The sequence below is a fragment of the Tachypleus tridentatus genome, chromosome 13 (assembly GCF_004210375.1).
Source record: "Tachypleus tridentatus isolate NWPU-2018 chromosome 13, ASM421037v1, whole genome shotgun sequence".
Classification (NCBI taxonomy): domain Eukaryota; kingdom Metazoa; phylum Arthropoda; class Merostomata; order Xiphosura; family Limulidae; genus Tachypleus; species Tachypleus tridentatus.
Window position 1 is genome coordinate 185,531,358 of NC_134837.1, and position 25,313 is coordinate 185,556,670.

Genomic DNA, 25,313 nt, shown 5'->3' on the forward strand with positions numbered 1-25,313 from the left:
TAAAGTACGCGTTCTGACGGTCGATAGATATGACATTCTACTCAGAATATATATCGTATTTCTTACAGATCAAACCCGCCAATGACACAGCGGCATATCTACAGACTTAGAACGTTAAAAATCGGGTTTTGATACCTGTGATGAACAGAGCACAGCTAGGCGTTCATCTAGCTTTGTGCTTAATTACAAATAAACAAACGATACAACATCATTAAGTGATAAAAATTAAAATTCACCAACTTAATATAGTTCACACCGAAATGACTATTTTTCAATTACTTGACGCTATACATAGGCTACTAAAATGTTTGTTGTAACCCAACCCACAGGGCTGATGAACTCTGGTATTGGATTAAAGGAATAAAAGGCCAGCTTACTGGTTCGTCAGTTCGTCTGAATCTAATTCGAGTAAACTGAATAATATAAATAATAAAACAGTTTGGTGTTAGAATAACTAAATAACTTATTGTTAATAAAAAGCATAAACCTGATTTTGTTTGTTTGTTTTTGAATTTCGCACAAAGCTACACGAGGGCTATCTGCGCTAGCCGTCCCTAATTTAGCAGTGTAAGACAAGAGGGAAGGCACCACCCACCGCCAACTCTTCGGCTATTCTTTTATCAACAAATAGGACGATTGATCGTAACATTACAACACCCCTACGGCCGAAAGGGAGAGAATGTTTGGTGTGACAGGGATTCAAACCCCCGACCCTCAGATTACGAGTCAAACGCCATAACCACCTGGCCATGCCGGGCCACACCTGATTTTGATTAGTAAATGAGTCAAACAAAAATTAATAAAAATTACTTTTAATCTAGTTCACACTGAAACAGTTGTCATTCAAAGAACACATGATATAATTAGCATCCAGATCACTGGTATGTCTGTCATATACTGGTGATCCCTGGTATTGAACGAAACGGTCTGTTCCGTTTATAGTGGGCTGCGTGGGATCGACGTGTTATTACATTCTTCTTTAGTTTCACTCATAGTTGTTTATAATTGTGAAACTTGGGCTGGGCGTGGCTAAAGGTTAGCGTATCCGAAATGTGAATCTGAGGATTCAGGGTTCGCGTTCGGGGTTCTTTTGCTATAAAAATATATCTTCCCCTCTGTGACTGTGGTGATTTCTCCCTCTCTGGGGCTATGGTGCGGTTTCGAATCTCTAGGGGTGTGAGTATGGTATATGAGAGACATTAAAAATCACACTATTCGGTCAAACTAGGGTAGCCTAAAAGCTGGCGGGGGGCGCTGTTGACTAATCTCATTTACTCTAGTTTGTTTTAGTCTACGTTCGCCTTTTTGTTTTCTGTACTTAACGCCTTCACCCTCTATCTTTCATATCTTTTATATATCTTTTTTATATCTTTCATGTGTGAAAACTGTCTCTGTCACTTTGTGTTATTCTAAGAGATGAGGATATTCGAAAACTGTTACTGTTTGAACGAAATACAATATTTTATGTATAATTTTTATTTAAATTTTAAAGAACTGTCAATTTCTCTCTCTGTTTCTCAGTACAACTTCAGGAGTGAATGTCAATAAAACTCTTTATGCTTGAACTTTACAGATAGGTCAATGATACGTTTCCGCTCGTACAACGCTAAATACGGGGTTCGATTCCTCGTAATGGAACTTTTCTTTGAAAGTCCAACAACAATCATTCCTGCGAACAAGAAAGTATCGACTAATTCGGCTGTGAAAGGTTCAAGGTTACGACCTTCTTAGCCCTTGTCGAAAACGAAGGGTGCAGATCACAACTTTCGGAGAACATTTTCTAAATTTAATGTGAGAGTCAGACTGGAAGTTAAATAAACACCGTTATAACAAAGTGAAGCTGTAACGTTATAGATGAATAAATAAATAACGAAATGTACAGATGATGTTTTATAAATATCTGTACAAAACCAGATGCTGCCACTGACCAGCTCCAGATAAGGAATATATATTTAGATTAGTTCCTGTCACTCGATCCTCTTGATGCTGCCACTGACCATCTTCAAATCAGACGTGAATGACCACTTCAGTCCTATTATCATTATAATCCCTGATGTGAAAACATATGTGCTTCATGGGCAGTATTGTCTTTCTTGTCATTTCGAGAGTACAGATATAAAAAATACTACATTATTTAGCCCTTCCTCCTGCTTCCCCCCTCACGCCTTTTTTGTTTCTTAATGGCGACTATTTTACACATGTACCAAGTGTTACAGAGGAATTTTTATTGTTTTATACCGCTGTAAACCGGATTTTGGATACTCGTGATATGCAGAGCACAGATAGTCCATTTGTAGCATTGGGGTTAACTACAAACAAACAAATTTTACAGAGAGGATGAAAGTACACATTTTTATCCTTTATAAGAACATTATAAAATATTTTTGTGGACTTCCCAGAATGTGAGACACTTTAGAAGTGTTTAAAATGATTCAAATAAGCTGGCCCGGCATGGCAAGGTGATAAGAGCGCTTGACTCGTAATCTGAAGGTCGCGGGTTTGAATCCCCATCGCACCAAACATGCTCGCCCCTTTTAGCCGTGGGGGCGTTATAATGTTCGGCCAATCCCACTATTTGTTGGTAAAAGAGTAGCCCAAGAGTTGGCGGTGGGGGGGTAATGACTATTCGCCTTCCCTCTAGTCTTACACTGTTAATTTAGAAAGGGCTAGCGCAGATAGTCCACGTGTAGTTTTACGCGAAATTCAAAAACAAATGAAAAACAAAATAAACTGAAAATTGGCACCAACTTCTCAGAGCCAACAGTGTCCACCTACCCCACGTTTCGGAGGCCAACTGGAAGTGAAGAGGATTGGTCTGTTGGAAGAAGTTTTTGGATGTTCAAACATAAGATCACGTGCACATTAAGAAGCAATCACTGGCGTTTATCATTCCATTTAAAGTGTTCTCAAAGATAAGACATTTCTGAGAAGCGAGCACGTGACTGTTTATTGCAGACGTTCCTCTTCCGCTGTATATAATTCCTTCCTCTTAACTGTTTGTGTATTATTTTGTTACCATAATACTTTCTATTGTTAGATTACCCTTCAATATAGGTTAATATTGTTATTATTATTTCCAGAAAATCTAAAGTTTTTTGTCTATTTTTTTAAATTTCGCGCAAAGCTACACAAGGGCTATCTGCGCTAGCAGTCCTTAATTTAGCAGTGTAAGACTAGAGGGAAAGCAGCTAGTCATCACCACCTACCACAAACTCTTGGGCTACTCTTTTACCAAAGAATAGTGGGATTAACCGTGACATTATAACGCCCCCACTGCTGACAGGGCGAGCATGTTTGGTGCGACGGGGATTCGAACCCGCGACCCTCAGATTACGAGTCGAACGCCTTAATCCACCTGGCCATGCCGGGCCTCAAAATCTAACGTATTGGATTAATTTGTAATAATTCGTTTACACTGTCATCGTTTGAATTTATTTTGTCCTGAGTTCTCAAAGTCAGACCTTCCTTCCACCTTTGCTTCAAACCTGTGTTCTAACATTTATATATATGTTCTATAGTACAACAAAATCAAACTTGTGCTTTGTTTTGGTTCTTTAGTCTTGCATCTGAGATAAAGATTTGTGTCTGAACTGTCGGGCTTATGAAAATATGTCTCCAAGTGTTATTTCTGGTATTTACTACCATAGCACTCTTTTATAATTTATCTTGTAGTGCTTCGTTTATATCTTAAGTGTTTTGTACTTAATTCTCCCACGTAATAGCAATTAGGCTCAGGGTTTAGTAAAACCGGCTTTAATTGAGGGACAAAGTTGACCTGGTGTTCAATCAATACGTGTCTTGGGAATAAGCCAGGATAAACTGTATTTTATAGTTTTATGTGAATATTTATTTTAATTATAAGATATTTCACAATATTAAGATGTGTTTTATGTGTTTTGTTTGCTTCCGAAAGTTAGGACATACCATTTAGGATAGTGAAACATAAAAGGTACAAGACTGATACATTTCTTTGTCTGCTCGTGTTCTGACTGTCAAGTAAGAATTTGTATTAGATTTTGAAAGAGATGAAAGTCGAGTTAGAAATTTTGTTGGGTTCGAAAAAAAAAAGTAAATCACCCGAAAGTTGAATTCTCAAAAACATCTGTTCCTTACTATTATCCTTTACCGCTTACCTTAAACGTTTGCTTGTGTCCTGGGCAAATTTGAATAATGTTTAGTTGAGGCACTATCTCAGAGCAGTTTAATTTGGTCGGAGCTCTGAGCTCACTCTGACAGGTTCTCACCGATATATAATTCACTATTAAGTGGTGTTATTTGGCGCATTGCTGTGTTGAAAGAATATGGGCACTCCACCATAGAATTTCATCAATGCAAGTAACGAAACAATGTCCAGATCTTTCCAAGACATTTATGACCTCCTCTTTATCACTGAGGACCCACATCTAAATTACCTGAAAGAGGCTGTATACAAGATCTCCTTGGTGGACTCAGCAGATAGCTCAATTGGCTTTGCTATAAGAAAACACACACACACACACAAGATCTCCTGCATGTTGCCATCATATATAAACGCATCATAGCAAATAAAGCTCATCGGTACATCATAGTGGCATATCTTTAGCATCCTACTCACAGTTGGTATACATCTAGACAAACAGACTGAAATGTTTTTGAACGTTCATGCTTCATTCAACGATTCGTTTTGGGTTGTTCCTTAGTTTTCATTGTGGTAGCTGCTTGTTTGTAAACAGTCTACAAGGGTGTAAGATATTCTTTCATGTACGTTCAGTACAAACAATCTCATCATGCAGACAAGCTCAATAGGAACGAGACCACAACACAAACAAGTTGTTCAATACAAACAACTTCTTTAACAGAAACATCCACACTATGCCTAATAATTCAGATTTTGGTTTGCCAATCAACTGCTTTGTTGCCAAATTAAGGCAGAAAAAATAATATATACACACATATACATGTATATATATATATTATTTTTATCCGAAGTCGTTTTTTATTTGTTTATGAATTTAGTGCAAATCTACACGAGGGCTACCTGCGCTAGCCGTCCCTAATTTAGTAGTGCAAGACTAGAGGAAAGGCAGCTAGTCATCACTACCCACCGTGGGATTGGTCGTCACATTATAACGTCTCTACGGCGGAAATGGCAGGCATGTTTAGTGTGACGGGGATTCAAATCCGCGACCCTCGGATTGCGAGTTAAGTTCCTTAACCATCTGGCCATACTGGGTCAGTTAATAGGTAGTAGTTATGTAAGAAACAGCCTAATAATGAAAGTTAATTGAACTTTATAACGGCGATATTTCATAGCTGGCTTTAAAATTGTCGACCATTGTTAGTTGTTACTATATTATTCACTGTAACAACTAAGAATGATAAAGTGTTTAATTTTATACAATCACATCTTGAGAACTTTCCATAGACCTTCTACAGAGCTTAGTGTTCTAAAACCTATTTTAAAGCATGAAAGTCTATTTGAATCTGCACCAGGAAGTTTGACAGGTATGTGTCAAATGGAATTTCTGTAACTTCAGCTTTTTTTTTTTTTTTCAGGAATCTTTCTCATTAGTAACGTTAAACCTATGGCTCATGAATATGTGATTAACCTTGTATATTATTGTGTTAATTCTATCAGAATGTTGCACAGCTTAAGTGTAATATCGCTTTAGATTGGAGGGCTCTTTCATACGAGGGCTGTTCAAAAAATACGCGGACTGTTTGAATTGCGCGGCAACAGTTGGTTCCAGGGGAATCCGCTTGGTGTCGCTAGGTTCGCACAGATCAGCTGATTACGACGCCATTTCCCGATTGCAGATATCTTCATTTGTGTATTAGCTACGCGATTTTAAGTGAAGTGCGATTTTTTCGTTTGGCAGATTTCAGAATGAATGACTTGAAGGAGCAACGACTTGCTGTGAAATTGTGTGTTAAACTTGGAAAATCTGCGATTGAAACTTTTGCTATGCTTAACACGGCTTACGGTGATGTTGCTATGAAGCGTACGGCATGTTTCAAGTGGCATGAACGTTTTAAGGATGGTCGACAGTCTATTGAAGATTATGAGCGTCCTGAACGTCCTTCCACGTCAACTGACGACCCACACGTCGACAAAATCAACACCCTGGTGCGGGCAAATCGACGTCTGACTGTCAGGGAGCTTTCTGAAGAGTGTGGGATATCAGTTGGATCTTGTTACGAGATTTTGACCGAAAAGTTGAAGATGCACCGCGTTGCTGCGAAATTCAGCCCTCAGAACTCGTGAGTTTTTGGCCAAACACTCGATCACTGTTCTTCCCCACCCCCCTACTCACTTGACCTTGCTCCTTATGATTTTTTCTTGTTCCCCAAACTCAAAAGACCCTTGAAAGGAAGAAGATTTGAGACGATTCCCGAGATTAAGGCAAATGCGACGAAGGAGCTGGAGGACATTACAAAAGAGCGTACCAGGACTGTTTCAACAAGTGGAAACACCGTTGGGATAAGTGTTTGCGTTGGGGAGGAGAGTACTTTAAAGGGGTCCCAGACCTGTAACTTCTAAATAAAGTACATTTTGTTTTATGACGTCAGTCCGCGTATTTTTTGAACAGACTTCGTATAACTAAATTACTCATTTTGTAGATGAGAATGTATATTCAAAGTGAGAGCTCGATCATGTTGTAAATATTTTGATTTCTCAGCTCGTGTAGTTTTTTTAAACGTCAATGGAGCTACTCTTTTTCTAAATGTTTGATATTCAGCTGTATATTGTTTGGCAACAATCTTATTTTATAAAATATTTTCCTTTGGAAATGCTGTGACGTTTACCTTCAACCATGAGCCTCCCTGTGGCAGCACTATATACGTTGGCTGCAAAATTTATGAGCCGTATTTTATTTCGAAGGTATCTTCTAAAGTGTATTCGTGATACGTAACTTCTATGTCTCATGAGGAGTGATTAGTAAAAGTAGAGATTGTGAGAGAAGATTGTTTGTTTCTTTCTCTTAAGACTGATTAATTTGGAAACAAGCAGGAGATTGTGTGACAAGAAAGGATATTTACATTTTTTAATTCTTTGTTCTCTTGGTTCTTTAAACCGCTAAAAATTAATTATCTATGGATTGAGCGAAACATGTGGTCGGTAATGGATATGGCGAACGTGTTGCGGTTGGAAAAATTATTATACACTTTTTTAATTGCTGAAAGTCCTTAAGGGACTAGATAAAGAATATAGTATTTAAAACCATAGTAAGCCTAAAATATTAGATAAAGAATGTAGTATTTAAAACCACAGTAGGCCTAAAATATTAGATAAAGAATGTTGTAGTTAAAACCATAGTAAGCCTAAAATATTAGATGAAGAATGCAGTGTTAAAACATAACGAGTCTAATACTAATATGTTATAGCAAGGATAATTAATTTTAATAATGTTTTGCCACCTTGGGAAAGGCGTTCATACGATAACAAAAACTACATTCTCTTCAATTCTAATGTGGCATCTAGTACGATTCTCACTGTTTAACAGTTCTAGTCTTTGTAATTATAAAATATGAAGTGGATAGAGTTTTTTGTGAAAGAAGTTTCTGAACAATAATTGTTACAAAACATTGTAAGACAAGTTTAAAGTTTAATAGTTTGTTGTTAAACGTAGAGCTACACAAAGAATTATTTGTTCTGTGTCCATTACACTACTGAACTTTGACTTATATTGTTAATATAAAAACTCTGTACACAGACTGTAGAGTTAAACCACTGAGAGGGAAGAGAGAGGCAAGGTTGTTTTTCTGCACAAACCTACACACTGTGATATCTACTGCGGAGAGTCGGTTTCTAAATGTAAGCGTTTCGAGTCCATAAAGTTACCGTTGACAAAACGGTACAAAAGGGGATAAATTTAACCCTTTTTTTTTCTTTTCCTTTGTGTGTTTTTTAATATGGAGCTACACACTACGTTTGTCTGAAAACAAGCATAAAGCTACACAATGGGCTATTTCTGCTTGGTCCACCACGTGTACCTAAATCCGGTTTCTAAAGTCCGCAGACACGCCGCTGTGGCGTTGGGAGGCTACAGATTATCTGCGTTTTGTTTTAAAACTGAGCCACAGAATTTAACGCTGGAGGTCCATAAAAGGCCTACTCATTAGACAATATGCAGGTAGACCGCTCGAATCCCGTCAACGAAAATGTTCACCTTTTCAGCTGTTAGGAGGTATTTCGTTTGTAAAAGTGTAGCTCAAGAGTTGGAGGTATGACGAGTGGGTTTGAATAGCTGCCTCTAGTATATCTCTTTGGAATTAATAACAGCTGCAACAAATAGCTCCTGAATAGATTTGCGAGAAATTCAACAAAAGCAAATAAAAATGCATACATTTACTGCTGACCCTTAAGGTAGTTGATTAGTTTGGTGTTTTATGGCGCAAAGTAACTAGGTTATCTGTGCAGATACTGACCCTTAAAGGAATGTATGTATATATATATATATACATTAATAATTTCAATACATGTTTATAGCGTCCTTTGTTTTTTAAGCCAGTTACTGTTTCGTTGCGAACTATCAGTTTTGTTGTTAGAATACTTCACATGTAAAAACATAATATTATCTTTCTTTCACGGGTCCAACATGGCCACGTGGGTTAAGGCGTTCGACTCGTATTCTGAGGGTCGCGGGTTCGAATGCTCGTCGCACCAAACATGTTCGCCTTCTCAGCCGAGAGAGTGTTATAATGTACGGTCAATCCCACTATACGTTGGTAAAAAGAGTAGCCCAAGAGTTGACGGTCGGTGGTGATGATTAGCTACCTTCCCTCTAGTCTTACACTGATAAATTAGGGACGGCTAGCGCAGATAGCCTTCGTGTAGCTTTGAGCGAAATTAAGAAAAAACAATCTCTCTTTTATGTTCATCAAATATATATTTTTTAACATCACGCGTAAAGATGGCGGGGCTATATCTATATTTTAATTTTTTTACTAAGGGTAGGGTTGGTATCTCATTTTCAGGAGGCGTAGTTGTGGTTTATATTTACAATTAGGGTTGTAACGGTTTTAGTCTTTAGTATTACTGAATTCATAAAAACTGGTAATAAATGTAGAAGATACATTAACCAAAATTTTAACAAAGAAGATATTAAGGATGGGAGAGCAAATAATTTGTGTAAATGAACTTGTGAAATTAGCTTGCGAAAAGTTTGAACGTAAATTTGGCGGTGTTGCCAGATTTTGTGGCTGTGCTCCAGGAAGAGTGAACCTTATCGGGGAACACACAGACTACAATGATGGTTTTGTTTTTCCAATGGTATTTCATTATTTTTGGCATCATATTTGGTTAAATAATGCTGAATAAGTTTGACTGATTCGTGTGCCACTATTTAAAATAGAACAATAAAAGAATAAAATTAATCATTAATATTAAAAACATATAAAAGTGTTCTTCATAGTTGAACACTAACTGCTTTTTGTAATGTTTAACATAAAGTTTTGAGACAACAATGGGACCTGTTGGTCCATCTTGGCTGTTCCACACTATAAAGTAAATAAAAATAATTTTAAAAATCATAAATCTAACCCTCATCATTCGTATACTTTTCAAGTTTTTCTATAACCCACTTAAGCTTACTGCCTGTACAATATCTGAAAAAAATCACATTCCAAAGGCCAACCACCCAACCTTTAGAAAAACGAAACTGTGTTAGCTGAAGATGACTCCTATCCTGCCATAGTTTATATGTGTCCTCTATCATAGTATTGTCAGTGTTAAATATGAAAAAAAATGTTGATGCATTAACACTCTCAATTCCTTAACAATCCTAAACACTTCAGCCAGATTCCTTCTAATTGTTCTTTTTTCAAGACAGAATATTTTGAGAAATTTCAGTCTTTCCTTATACGACAACCTCTACATTCCAGGTACCATTCTAGTAATTTCTTTGAACCCTTTCCAACAATTCAACACAATATTCCAAATATGGTCTTACTACTGACGTGTACAATGAAATTATAACCTCTTTAGACTTGTGTTCAGTATTTCCGTAGATGCAACCTAAAATTCTATTTGCTCCTCCACTAGCACTAGCACACTCCTTGGATGACTTTACTCTTCCACTAATACTAGCACACTCCTTGGATGACTTTACTCCTCCACTAGCACTAGCACACTCCTTGAATGACTTTAAAGACTGATCAGCTATTTCCCTTTCCTTCATGACAATGTTAAGATTATCACATCCAAATTATACTTATAAATCAAGCTATGATAACCAAATGTAACATCTGATATTTATTATAAATAAAACTCATTTGTAATTTATTTGTTAAACTCAGTAAACTATTTAAATCATTCTCTTCACAGCCAGCAACACTCAAAATCTTAATATCATCTATGTTTAAGTAGTTTATTGACCATTCCTTCATCTGTATCATTGATGTAAACAAACAAGAAACAAGTACAAAGGCCCTAAGACTGAGCTCTGTGGTACTACACCCGTGACATTAATCCAGTTTGACTGAACTCCATTTGTAATAACTGTCTGCTTTCTTCCATCTACTCACTCTTATATCCAATGTGCTAACTTATCCCCCACACATAAAGAAATATATATATGTTTGTATAAGCTTTTTATGTGGCACCTTGTCAAATGTTTTCTGATAATCCAGATACACCAAATCAGAACCATTATCTTCATCTACATAAGCAGTAACCTTTTCAAAGAATGTCAAGAGATTTAAAAAGCATGATTTTCATTTAGTGAAACCATGTTGACTATCACATAAGATTGTAAACTATGTTAAATGACTTTGCAAACCATCTTTTAACAGACTTTGCTAAATTTTTTCCACAACTGATGTAAGACTAACGGGTCTTTAATTACTTGGATAATTGTTATCTCTTTTTAAAAAAAGAGTTACATAAAGTAACATCCAATCCTCTGGTACCTGCCTACTGTTTAAGGACTGACAAAAAAACAGTAGTAAGTGGCCCACGTATTCAGTTTTTTACCTCCTTCAAAACTCTAGGTAAATATCATCTGACCCAAGAGCTTTATCTTTTTTTTTTTTTTGACATCCCAGTTGTTTCTTAACCAGCTCAGAATTAGTAGATTTGTATTGTTTTATCTCATTTGCATTTATTTATTGTTGAAGATGTGAAATATTGCTTAAATCTTTGTTAGTTGATACTGAAGGAAAGTAAAATTTAATAACCGTCATCTCATAATCACCAGATACTGCCTTTCCTTTAATGTTCCCCAAGGGCTGTACCCTCATTCTAATATTGTGTTTACCCTTAATGTAGTTAAAGAAATCCTTTCTGCTAATTTTTACATTTTCAGCCAATATTTTCTGATTTCCTGTTTCATCAGCTTTCTTCATCTTCTATAATCTTCTAAAAGTTTCTTAAAAATGTGACACTTTTCTTTAATATCTTATACTCTTTGTGAGACAACCTGGTTTTTTTACTTGCAGCTGCCTTTTTCTTTCAATAAGAAATATGTTTACCTGGAATATTAAAACATCTGATCAGTGTCTCCATACAACTTAGCTTCTTGATTCACAATAGATAATTCTTGTTGTATCCCTTCAAGATATGTTGTGGTGAAATATCATTATTCCTTTTCTCCTAGCAACAAAACATTGAACCTGATAGAGCATTGATTACTTATACCCAAATGTTCTCCAGTTTCTAACCTCTTAATCACTTCTGTATTAAAAGTTAACAATAAATCTTTATTATCATTGTTTCTAGCAGGTTCCTTTACTAATTGGTGAATAAAACCATCCTGAACAGTTTTCAAAAAACCTTTCTCCCTCGTGGTTTGACTTCAGTATTTCCTAATCTATGTGCCTGAATTTAAAATCTCTTATAAGTTTGGCTTCATTAACAGCTGAAATTTCTCAGTAATTTCATCAGTTTCTTCTGGTTGTCTGCAACATCTTCACACTAAAAGACTTCTTCCTTTCTATCATGCTTACAGAAACCTAAATGGACTCAGTATCATAATTATTATATTTGATATTCTCAACTTCAAGTGTATGTAACTCGTATTATACAAATAAAGCCAATCCCTCTTCTTAGTGCTCTATCCCTAACATGTATTTCAAAGAAATTTGTTATCAAAATCATTTATAATTAATCATGTTTTAGTTATTTCCATTACATTAAAATCCTCAATTTTTACTAATGCTCTAGTTTTGTTTCATTTATTTTACTTCTAACATTACTGTAGTAATAATTAATCCTATCCTAATAACTACTTCTATGTTCAATTCCTTTGTTAAACTCTTCTCTACCTTTAATTTTTTTTTGTATTTAGTTTTTCGTGGCCTTCACCATTATCTAGTCCTACTTTAAAACTTCCCTCACAACTGAGTTGATAGCCTTAGGAAATGAGCCAGGCCCTATTTAAATATAAACCATCCATTTCCATTCTTCCACTGAAACAATCTTAGAAGCCCAAACAGCCAATCTGTACATTGTTACTTACTAATCTAGTCCTGGTGACCTACTTATAACTTCCACCTCACAGCAAATTCTTAGCATTATTCATGACAAAATTAAATTAGGCCTTTTTTTTAAATGCCCTTTATCAATCCCTTGTACTTGTTAATTAGCTCCTCTGACCTACCTGTCTTTACATAATTAGCTCAATCATTATATCCTCCACCTCTGTTCCTGGATAGCATAATCTGATTCTTTTCTCACTATTCACCCTATGGACAATTCTATCCACTGTCTTGTCAAGGAATCAGTTATAACTATAACCTACTTATCATGCACATCCTTCTCTGATCCTTTTGTTTTTCTTCCCTCCAACATTTCCTCATCTACAGAAGTCAAATGACTGAAATACATCGTTCAGCAGAATAGTCTCATTACCACTTAATCCACTACTTTTAACCCTATTACTAGTCTTTCTAACTTCCTGAAAGTCTTTGTTAACTGATGTATCTATTACATGTAAAAACATAAACTCTTTCTGAAATCCTACTGTCATTTCTTACAGTCTACACTTATCTTTATCTATTGTCTTTAATTTAATTAGGATATTTTCCAACTGTAAAACTTTGTATACAAATTAAATTTCTTAAATACTAGCTTTCTTATATGTATGCCCCCTCAGTGGCTCAGCGATGTGTCTGCAACCTTTCACCTCTAGTTACCTGTTTTCAATACAAGTGGTGGGCAAAGCACAGATAGCCCATTGGGTAGCTTTTAGCATATTTCCAAACAACTAACCAATCTGAAAGTTACAATTAATATTAATAAACCTCTTAATAATATATATCATGATAGTAAAAAAGTAAAATATCTTGATACATTTCCTGTGCAAGAGATAAAGAAAATTGTTAAACATAATGTGCTAATTAATTTAGTTCAAACTGTGGTTAAGAACCTCAGAAATAGTTTATTTTTAATGTATTAGTACTGGTAGTAAGGTGTGTGTTGATTTTACAGTTTATTGCTAGCCTTATACTACACTAATATTACTTTTCATTACATGAGCACTAATCTATTCATTAATGTCAATTATTCATTGGAACAGTAATTCATAATACTAATGATACTAAATAGTATAGTAATTTGTAATGAATAACACATTTTCTATATTAAATAATTTTATGTTTATTTAAGGTATAGTTTTCTTTCATGTGTATGTCTCAGGCTCTTCCTTTAGTGACGGTAATGGTGGGTTGCCCAACTAATTCTTCCAGATATCGAGTTCTAACACACTCTGATCATGCTGACCATTCCATGTTTGCTGAGTTTGACCTTCCTAGTCTTGAAAGCCCATTAAAGCCTGGAATTCCTGCATGGGCAAACTATGTTAAAGGTGTTGTCGCATATTTTAAAGGTACCTTTGATCTTAACTAGAATCTGTTATGATTACTGTGAAACAAAGTTACTGTAGTCATTCTAATAGGAACAATTTTTAATGGTGACATGCATTGGTGTATAAGTACAGATGATGAGCAATGAACTGTAAAATTGTATTGAGACACTTTAAAACTAACAATAATAGAAAACATAAATGTACTATGTCAGAAATTCATAGAGTTTATTAGTTATGGCCTTATTGGAGTCTTGGTAAAACAAGAAAACTATTATAATTAACAGATTAATGATAGCCTTTCATCTCATCTAGGTCTTTATGAAACATCCTGAACTATCAGTCAGATTGAGTGAAAAAAATGGCCTTTATCACTCAACAAATTCACTTAAAATAATTTCTGAATTAATTTCAAAGCAAAAATGTTTTTGTTATTGACTTGTTCACAGTATCAAAAGTGATAGTTGACCTACAGTTATGATAATTCCATCTGAAAACAGGGATAGATCTATTATTTCCAGAATCTATACACACCTCTGTTGATTCAAAACTAAACTGTATCAGCCTGTCTGTGAATATTGTTATGTTCAGGGATAAGTGGAGTGGAAATAAGTGAAGAATTGGGTTATGTCTGAGTACACTACACTTACATGCTTACTTACGTATAACATGAGAGATAGAAAGATACACTATAGTGTGCCCATAGAGCTTATTAACTTGAAAATAAGATAACAGATAGAAAGATGAAGTGAACATGTAGAGCTTATTAACGTAAGGATAAATTAAGAAAGGTACTGTACAGTGTACTTGTAGAGTTTATTAATTTAAGGATAAATTAAGAAAGGTACTGTACAGTGTACTTGTAGAGTTTATTAACTTAAGGATAAGGAGTCCTATACTTCTTGTCTCTGGCTGGATATTTTTATGTATAATTAGTGATGGGAGAAGAATTTAAATGTACAAACTATAAATGGTGAAATCAAATCAAAGTGATGAGATGTTGGAGGTTAACAACACCAATCTGTGTTGTTTACAAAGCTTAACTAGTGTAAAGTTACCCTAATATGAAATGCATACAAGCCAATATGTGTGCAAATTGTACAGTGACATGTTTGCGAAGATGGGCTTAGATTGATGAAAAAACAAATGACAAATGTAGAATGAGAAATTATTGCAGGTCTCCCATTTTTCAGAAGTCATGAACATTTGATAGCTTGTAGAAATAGGTATCTCACATTTGTATGGCTATCACCTTAACCACAGTCTACAAAATTTATTGGCCCAGCATAGCCAGGTGATTAAGGCACTCGACCTGTAATCCGAGGGTTGCAGGTTCGAATCCCTGTCACTCCAAACATGCTTGCCCTTTCAGCCATAAGGGTGTTATAATGTGATAGTCAATCCAACTATTCATTAGTAAAAGAGGAGCCCAAGAGTTGGTGGTGGCTGGTGATGACTAGTTGCCTTCCCTCTAGTTTACACTACAAAATTAGGGACGGCTAGTGCAAATACCCCTCTTGTAGCTTTGTGTGAAATTCAGAACAAACCAAACAAATAGTATCTATCAAAATGTCATCTTAGTCCACTGGATCGAGCTTTGAAAAATGTTTTCATGTTAGTTTGTTTGGTTTGTTGTTGGGACATAATTACAGGATGTTATTGACATAGAAAATGTATAATTGTCACAGAACAATACAATATCATAGAAATGTTTCCAAAAATAGATATTTTGTTTGGTACAAACCTTTAATTACAAATGTTATACAGTGTTAGTATGTAGAATTGAGTTGAAACTAATTAAGAAAACAGGGTGATTGTGGTGTTGGCTAGGTTAGCTATTTTTTAGATTTGACCTACCATTTTTCACTGTGCCCTCTTTCTTTGACCCGTAACCAAAATTAAAGGTTTTTGTGGCGTGTTAATTGTTTGAGATTATCAAGTATATTAATAAATTAATTTGTTAGTAATATTGTAAAAACTATGAACACCTTAATCAGAGACTTTCACACGATTCTCTCTCACATTGTGTTTCAGCACAGCAGATGGCGCTGTGGTACGTATTAAGATGTATCAGTATGAACAGCGTTGACAGCATTTGATTTCTATTCTTTAAACAGATAATAAATCAAGTACATACATGTGTAGAATATATATTTTATTACAATAATATTCAGAGAAATTCAACATATCTGATCATTATCAAGGGTCAGAGTGCATATTGAACTTCACCAGATGTTCTCTTTCCTAGGTCAAAATCCTCTCTGTGGTTTTGATGCTGTGGTGTCTTCATTGGTGCCTGTAGGAGGAGGGCTTTCGAGCTCAGCTGCTCTAGAGGCAGCTACGTATACCTTTCTCGAGGCTCTATGTGGTGCACTACCAACAGTTAGGTATTCCACTTCATGTATCAAAATGGTTTCAAGTTAATCAACAACCTAAACATTTGAAAATGAACATGTGTAATTGCATCAATGACCCTCTTGTGTTATCCTTCCCACCACATTCAATATTTGATACAAATAAAGATATAAATTATAGATATATTTATCAAGTGTCATTAAAATATCATATCGAGAACCTGTAATTCAAATCATATTGATTCTATATAGATCAGTTATGTGGAAATATTTTTTGTTTTCTGTTGTCACTGAAAATGATGAAAATAACATGAAAATTTTGTGTAACAACTGACAAGGATATAGATGGAGGAACTACAAAGAACGTGTTGGTGTAGATATGCTGAAATCATGTCATGGTCAATTTGTAGGAGAAAACTAGCAAAACAAAACTGTCCTAGGTCTTTCCTCTTATGGAAGTGAAATTAACATTTTTATTGTTTTTTTTTTTTGGGAGGGGGGTTAACTGCTTAATGTTTGTTTGTTTTTGAATTTCGCGCAAAGCCGCTCGAAGGCTATCTGCACTAGCCGTCCCTAATTTAGCAGTGTAAGACTAGAGGGAAGGCAGCTAGTCACCACCACCCACTGCCAACTCTTGGGCTACTGTTTTACCAACAAATAGTGGGACTGACTGTCACGTTATAATGCCCCCACAGCTGAAAGGGCGAGCATGTTTAGTGCGAACAGGATTCGAACCTGGTTAACTGCTTAAATGTTAATGAGTAGCAAATTTTTCATTAGTGAATAAATATATTTTATTTTGAATGATTCTGTGTGTTGACCTAAAAAGGTAAGTTATTTTCAAGTTATCTAAATGGATATCTTTGTATATCATGGTATGATAGGTCATACTGTGGCTTGTTTATCAATTAGCCTAGTATATTGAACCGACTAGGCTTTTTCTGTTGCTTTTCTCTGAAACCACCTTCACTATGCCAATCTTCATGATCATCTGATATGAAACAAAAACTAGGAGAATTTAATCCAAATTTTCAGTGCATACATCAAAATTCTATTGCAAGCGGGGCAAAGAGGGATATAAATATCCCTGAATATCCCAGTTGGGAAGTTCATCTTTCTCTAAAACTAAGTACCTGCCACAGAATTTTTCATGTTTTTTTTCTGAGTGTATTGTCTCACCTGTATATATAATATACACAAGTTTCATCAATATAGGAAACAATATAAATCATCTAGATTGTGTTGGTTTGGACCAATCATAATGCAGCTGATCTAATTAATATGCATGGAAGCACTTGATTCTCAAACTTTTCCTACATATTTATGATATAAAAATATATGGAGAGTGTTATTAAAGTCTGAGAAAAATGAAAAGGAAGAACTCTTTGCTATATGATCTTCTTCAACTGACACCTCTATACATTTATTGAACAAATATAAATAGCATTATAACCATTAATAAAAAACTATAATGTTATTATGAGACTGAATGTTTTATGGTAGTGTTGAAAACTTTCTAATAGTTAGAATACAGCATGCATGGCTGCTTGTACAAAAGACATAAAGTGTTCCAGTCTGTTTTGAAAGTTAAGTCAGTTTTTTGTGTATACAGTTGAAACAAAATATACAGCATCTTCCTTGTTTTTCTGTTCTGCAGCCTAAGAGACAAGGCCCTCATATGCCAGAAGGCTGAACATGATTATCCTGGAATGCCATGTGGAATTATGGACCAGTTTATTGCATTCATGGGAAAAAAGGACCATGCTCTTTTAATTGACTGCAGGTATATTTACATAAACATAAATATTTAAGCTTTATTAATTTCAAAATTTGCTGCAAACTTCTATTAAAAACTCATTTTGAATTGTGCTCTTATCTATTATGTAATTGTGAATTTTCCACAAGTTTCTTAGCATATTTTCATGTACTCTTTATTTGTTTCCTTCTTTGGACCTACCTACTCTTATTATCTGGCAATCTTGGTTAATTTTTTAAGTGAATTTTTGAACCAGATTAAACTGTCATTGCTACACTTATTCTTCAGTTTCTATAGTGTTAGTATAACCTGTCTTTGGTCTCTTGATTCTATTACTCTTGGAAATTTAGTCAATGTTTTTGCAGTTCTTATTCAAAGTAATTTTTGGTTATTTCAATATTAGGATAAACTTCAAGATTATGATATCAGTCGTTTCAAACTTATACTAGCTTAGCATGTTTTGTGTTTCATTTAATCTAGAATTTTTTTGAGGAAAACTGGGTATTTCTTTAACCTTTAGTAAACGTTTGAGTTTTTTTTTAAAGCTTAGCTTGAATCTTTGATCTCATTTTTAAAAATGCTTATTAATTCCTTGTTCGAAATAATCTTGGAGATTGTATAGAATAATGGTAAAGTTGTGACATGTTTATTATATTGTTAGTTTAAGTAAGTCTCTTGTACAATACTTTTGATGACTTTTCTTCAAAAGGTTTTATTGAGTTGTTTGTGGCTGAGTTATAGAGTAGACCATTTTGGTGTTTCTCATAAAGCAGTTAGGAGGTCTTAGCCTCAGATAAGTGCAGTCAGAGATTTTGTACTCTGCCTTAGGATGTTTTTGAAATTGAACATTTTAGTTAAATCAGTGGGTAAACATGAACTGTTAAGTCAGAAAGGTGGTTTGGTGTTTAGGTCATTGGAGTCAAGGCTTGTGCCATTTAAAAACCCAGAAGTGGCCATTTTGATTACCAACTCCAATGTTCGTCACTTGCTAACTGGCAGTGAATACCCCACCAGAAGGAGGAACTGTGAGGAAGCAGCCAAGATTATGGGTAAAAAAAGCCTAAGAGATGTAACACTGGATAATTTGGAAGGTAATGCTTAACTTATTTAATAATTAGTTTAGAAGATTACCATGTCTCAGGCATGATGTTTGCAGTTTTCATAAAATGTGGTTTAAAGAAAAATACACATTTGTTGAAGAAATACAATTACTTATGGGATATTTAGAGATGTTTCAACACTGTTAACAAAAGGCCACTCTAAGTATGTTAAGAAGGAATACACCAAATGATGTTTAAGTCCCTTGTGCAGGAGTATGTCAAATGATGTTTAAGTATCATGCAGGAGTACATCAAATCTTGTTTATTAGAAACAAAACAGCTCCTATTCTGTGTATTCAGTCTTACTGTTTTCTTGTAATTTAAGTGACAACTTATTAAGTGTTTCTTTGTAACTAATCTCATTATTATCACAACGTATTGTAATTAGTGGTGAAGTAAAATGTTGAATATGTTTTAAATAGTGTGATTTGTTAATCTTACAAAAGATTACATCAATAAATTTGAAAGTCAAGTTATATTTTGAATGTTTGATCACCACACACACACACAACACTTACTGAAATACAAGCAAACATTTATGTTGCTGAAACTTAAGGAAGTACCTGAATGAGACACCTGTGTTCTGAAAGTGTAAAGCTAATCACAGAGCTATTAGTTTACATTGTGATAATAAGATGATGCAAAGCTTCATTACAGTATTACAAACTATAAACTTAGAAACATAATCTGCCCTTTTGATCTCACCATGTGGAGAGAAATAACATTTTTTAGTTCAAAGTAGGTATTGGGTATTTCATCTAAATGAGAAAATTTGGCTTTTGAACTAAAGGTTTATCTAAAAATACCTGAAGTTTTTGTGATTTAACAAAAAAAGGTGGGAAACTCAAGATTTCATCTAGGACTTGCAAACTGCAGGTATAATCTTATATTAATATTTTATGTGTAGATTTTCGGAACAATTTGACAGAAGAGATGTATCATCAAGTTTGTCATGTTGTCACTGAGATGCATCGTACCAAACAGAGTGCAGAGGCTTTAGAAGATGGAGATTACCAGATGTTTGGGAAGTGGATGTTTGAAAGTCATGAATCTTTACGGTAAAAAATCAGAAGAACAAAATAAAACACCTTTCTCAACTTCAACATGGTTAAGTAGGAGCCGTTAGTTTTTATTTAGTTATGTATATTTCATATTGATATGTATAAAAATAATGTTAATTGTACTGAAGAAAGAGCCTATTTCTGTGATATCTGTCAACACTGAAGAATCAGTGAAAATTAAATTACAGGTAACTATATAAGGTTTTTAATGATTAGTGAATTGGTGTGTGTATGTATGTATATTGGTGAAATCTTCGAAGTGTTAATAACTGTAGTGGTATTCTATTTCAGTAAGGACTATAAGGTATCCTGCCCAGAGCTTGATGAACTTGTTAAAATTGTAGCTAATGTAGATGGAGTGTACGGATCCCGTATGACGGGTGGTGGGTTTGGTGGATGCACTGTTACATTACTGAAAACACTTGTTGTTCAAAAAGCCATAAATGAGATAAAGGTAATGTAATCCTCGCTTCTGTATTAAGGTAGTGTAATCCTAGCTAGTATAATAAGGTCGTGTAATCCTACCTAGTGTATTAACGTAGTGAAATTCTAGCTAGTGTATTAAGGTAGTGAAATCCTAGCTAGTGTATTAAGGTAGTGAAATCCTAGCTAGTGTATTAAGGTAGTGAAATCCTAGCTAGTGTATTAAGGAAGTGAAATTCTAGCTTGTGTATTAAGGTAGTGTGTGTAATCCTTGCTAGTGTATTAAGGTAGTGTGTGTAATCCTTCCTAGTGTATTAAAGTAGTGTTATCCTTGCTAGTGTATTAAGGTTGTGTAATCTTACCTAGTATATTAAGGTAGTGAAATCCTAGCTTGTGTATTAAGGTAGTGAAATCCTAGCTTGTGTATTAAGGTAGTGAAATCCTAGCTAGTGTATTAAGGTAGTGTAATCTTACCTAGTATAATAAGGTAGAGTAATCTTACCTAATATATTAAGGTAGTGAAATGCTAGCTTGTGTATTAAGGTAGTGAAATGCTAGCTTGTGTATTAAGGTAGTGAAATCCTAGTTAGTATAATAAGGTAGTGTAATCCTAGCTAGTGTATTAAGGTAGTGTAATCTTACCTGGTATAATAAGATAATCTTACCTAATATATTAAGGTAGTGAAATCCTAGCTAGTGTATTAAGGTAGAGTAATCCTAGCTAGTGTATTAAGGTAGAGTAATCCTAGCTAGTATAATAAGGTAGAGTAATTTTACTTAGTGCATTAAGGTAGAGTAATATTACCTAGTGTATTAAGGAAGTGAAATTCTAGCTAGTGTATTAAGGTAGTGTAATCCTAGCTAGTATAATACGGTAATGTAATCCTAGTTAGTATAATAAGGTAGTGTAATCCTAGCTAGTGTATTAAGGTAGTGAAATCCTAGCTAGTGTATTAAGGTAGTGTAATCTTACCTGGTATAATAAGATAATCTTACCTAATATATTAAGGTAGAGTAATCGTATCTTGTATATTAAGGTAGTGAAATCCTAGCTAGTGTATTAAGGTAGTGAAATCCTAGCTAGTGTATTAAGGTAGTGAAATCCTAGCTAGTGTATTAAGGTAGTGAAATCCTAGCTAGTGTATTAAGGTAGTGTAATCCTAGCTTGTGTATTAAGGTAGTGTGATCCTCGCTTGTGTATTAAAAGGTAGTGTAATCTTAGCTTGTGTATTAAGGTAGTGAAATCCTAGCTAGTGTATTAAGGTAGTGTAATCCTAGCTTGTTTATTAAGGTAGTGAAATCCTAGCTAGTGTATTAAGGTAGTGTAATCCTAGCTTGTTTATTAAGGTAGTGTGATCCTTGCTTGTGTATTAAGGTAGCGTGATCCTAGATTGATATGTAGTCTGGTTTATTAGTTTAAAATAAGCACCTGTACTTGTACTTTATCATATGGTAAATACTAATTAAGTTGTTACTTTGTTATAGAGCAAGTATCATGGACATCCTACATTCTATGTTTGCCGTCCCGGAGATGGAGCACAGCTTATCAACTTGGAATAATTACAAACACTTCACTAGTCAGAACTGGAACTGGATCCCAGTTTATCAACTTATGATAAGCATGTACACTTCACTATTATTTTATGTTTTTGCATTCATACAACCTTGTGTATTGTATTCTTCTAGAATATTTATAATTATAAAAATTGAGTGCACTTTTTTATACTGGTGTTTAAATTAATCTAAATTTAGAAATATCCTCAACTTTGTGTTTATTTAAAGGTAGCTAGTAGGTTTTTGTCCATATTCTCTCCAACTTATTGACAAAGAAGTAGTTCTTGATTTCTTTTAGTTAAAATCAGGTTATTTTACATAATTTTATTCTTGTACTAGCTTGACACCAACACAGTTTATTATTTTCACTGTGACTTATTAAATGAAAATTGTGTGTTTTATTAATGAAAACTGATTAAAGATCTAATTTAAAGAAGAGCCTATGGTTGTTTGTTTATCACATACGTTATTCTGGTGTAATGTGAGAATATTGAATCACCTGACTTCATAGTAAATTAGAAAGAAATTGCATGTTAATGTTTCACTTCCTTTGTATGTAATCAAGAATTAACAGTTGAGAGACACAGAAAGTAATTCAGGGTCTTATACTTACTTGTAAAACGAAGTTTTTCATATGTTTTGTAATTATGCAATATATTAGTACATTAAATAGGCTGCACCAAAGATCATACAATTATAAAGCCATATTATTTGGTTATTAGAGACGTGTAAAAGTTTGGTATTGGAGTTTACAGTTGGTATCTGTACAGATTGATTACCTGTAAGTATGTCCTGTCATGATTCAGTGGTGAATCTTGGGGCTTATAGGGTTGAAATACGAGCTTTGTTATCTGTGGTGAACAGAACACAGATAGCCCATTATGCAGATTTGTGCTTAACAACAAATAATCAAACAACACTTTTTAGCAATAAAAGAAAATATGTTGAAGGTAAAAACCACCAAAAAGTTAACTACAGATATATACATACTATTGAAGATACAATTGTTTGGGCAATACCTTTCATGTATCACTAAGTGGACAGTAAATTCGTAAAGGAAAACATTCTAAATCGAAGGTCAAGTGACAGTGTAACAGATTACCTCTTCCTACACACACAAACAGATATATCCAGATATATATTCACACATGTATATGATTATATATGTATTATACTTTATAAAAAAAATGAATAGATGAATACATAATTCACTGTGTAAAACCATTTAAGTGTGGGTAAAACTAAAGTGAGAAATATTACATGAAACTAAAAATGTTCATTTACCTCACGGGGTGGAAAGTTCCAGGCTCAAAAATTATTTTGTTTTTTTGTAATATATTGTTATGTTTGTTTGTAGGGGTCTTCTTCAAAAAAATTATTTTGAAACAGTCAAAGGTATGGTTGTGAAAATTTACAATTCATTACATCTCTAACATGTTCTTGGGTACGTTCTGTGGATAATCTACAGGTTTCTCCTGTGTATAATTTTGCACAACATGAGAAAACAATAGAACATAAGATGTATTTTGATGTGCAGATATGTTGATCCTTAATGTAGTTAATATTGTGATGGTTTGAACTACAGCATTCTTCGTTTATCTCTTCCAACAACATCTAAGCCTAATTTCCTACATAGTTTTATAACACCTTTTGTGAACATCAGCTTTACTGTATCAACCAAGTGTGGTTATTTTATACACAATGTTATATTTTTAGTGGTGATATATAAACTAATATATTTTACCCATTTTAAGAGAGAGAGAGACTTAAACACGTCGGTTTAATATGGTTATAAAACCAATCAGAATATATTTTTATGAAGGAAAATGATATATTTTTGCTTAGCTAGTAAGAGCTATTATTAAAAGTAATTGTTAGTGAGTATTAAAAACATGGTAATACCAAAAACAACTTTAATATGGATATTTCAGAACTTCAAGTTCAATCATCAGTAATAAAACCTTAAAGAAAATTAATTCATAAACATTCTAACTACAAAAGTAATGAGTTGTCATATTCAGTTGCAATTTTAGAAAGGACAGATTCATATAGTAGCAGCATAATGGAATGTACAATAAAACGTGTGGTATACACATGTTTAATATGTAACAATGTTAAGAGAAACTATTATAGAGAAAAGCTTAACTATAAGTAGAAATACTGTCTTTAAAATAGTAATAAATATCAAATAAAAACTGAGAAGCTACAATTGATTACATTCATGACAACAGGGAAGAGTTAATGTTATTATTTAGGGTTGGGTGATCATTTAAAATGGTGACTAATGTTGTTTTTTGTAGTTAGAATATTATGAACTAACTATTTTTTAAAGGTTTTTGTCACTAATAGTTGAATTCAAAGAAATTCCAAAATGTCCGTATTCAAGTTTTGTGTTTTTAGTACAAGTATCTGATAATTTAAGTACATTTAAAAAGTTTTCAGTTTTATTGTAATGTGAACATAGAAAGATTCTGTATAAATTAACAATATATCATGGGAAACCATTTAAATATAAAAATGTATCAAATTATTTCTAACTCAAGGGTAATATTTAAAGTTTGATGTTGGCATTTTTCAAGTTTCTTCTTTTGCTGTTTTAAAACTTAAAATCAGAGATTCTGAAAACAGTGATAAATTTAAGTTTCAACACTTTCCACTCTCTAACTCTGGATGTTTACTGATATAATATCCTGTGACTGAAAAACAGAAATTGTGCTAACATTTCCCATAGTACCATAAATGACCAACACTTTTTTAGCCTTGTGCCCATGTTTTTATAGTATGAAAGAGTGAAAATAGTTCAGAAATGGTTACATTTTGATTAACGTTTATGATGACCATTATTCCCTGTTAATAAGTCACTTTTGTATGAGGTTTATAAATAAAGGGTACTCTGTGGTTGTATATTGTAATGTATGGTACCTTAATAAAACCTGTTTAATATTGACTGATGTGTCAGAGACAAATATACTGGAGTAAATTACATTGCAAACAGTTTTCAATATCACGTTGTAACCTAGAGTTATTTTGGGAAAAATATAATAGAGATTGAGGTCGCTGATGGTTTCACTCGTTGAAACATATTTTTTAAAGACCTGTTTCTGTAATAGACAAGAGTTGTTTTGTGTAGTTGAACGTTTTAGACCATGTTTGTGTATCACAAGAAGACGTTTGAGTACAAATATGTAATTTTCGTTCTCTGCACGATAGTCACTTTCTGGAAGTCAATTTGAATCCAAGTGACATTGACTCGATGTAAACTGTATATATATAAGATTGACCGC

The 25,313-nt window shown here is 34.0% G+C and overlaps 1 protein-coding gene across 4 annotated transcripts; it reads left to right on the forward strand.

Moving 5' to 3' along the window:
- The first annotated feature begins 8,955 nt into the window (after positions 1–8,955).
- Positions 8,956–24,976, forward strand: LOC143237323 (galactokinase-like). Of its 4 annotated transcripts, none has more exons than XR_013020011.1 (8): positions 8,956–9,253; positions 13,592–13,805; positions 16,030–16,168; positions 17,793–17,918; positions 18,801–18,982; positions 19,899–20,098; positions 20,344–20,506; positions 21,961–24,976. XR_013020011.1 is itself a non-coding variant. In XM_076476446.1 (8 exons), exons 1-8 carry the CDS (start codon positions 9,092–9,094, stop codon positions 22,033–22,035), a joined length of 1,212 nt encoding a protein of 403 aa, XP_076332561.1. In that variant the 5' UTR covers positions 8,956–9,091; the 3' UTR covers positions 22,036–24,976. The 4 variants fall into 4 exon arrangements, 2 of the variants coding, with proteins under 2 accessions (XP_076332561.1, XP_076332562.1); XM_076476446.1 differs by having other exon boundaries at positions 19,899–20,049; XM_076476447.1 differs by having other exon boundaries at positions 13,616–13,805; positions 19,899–20,049.
- The last annotated feature ends 337 nt before the right edge of the window (positions 24,977–25,313 follow it).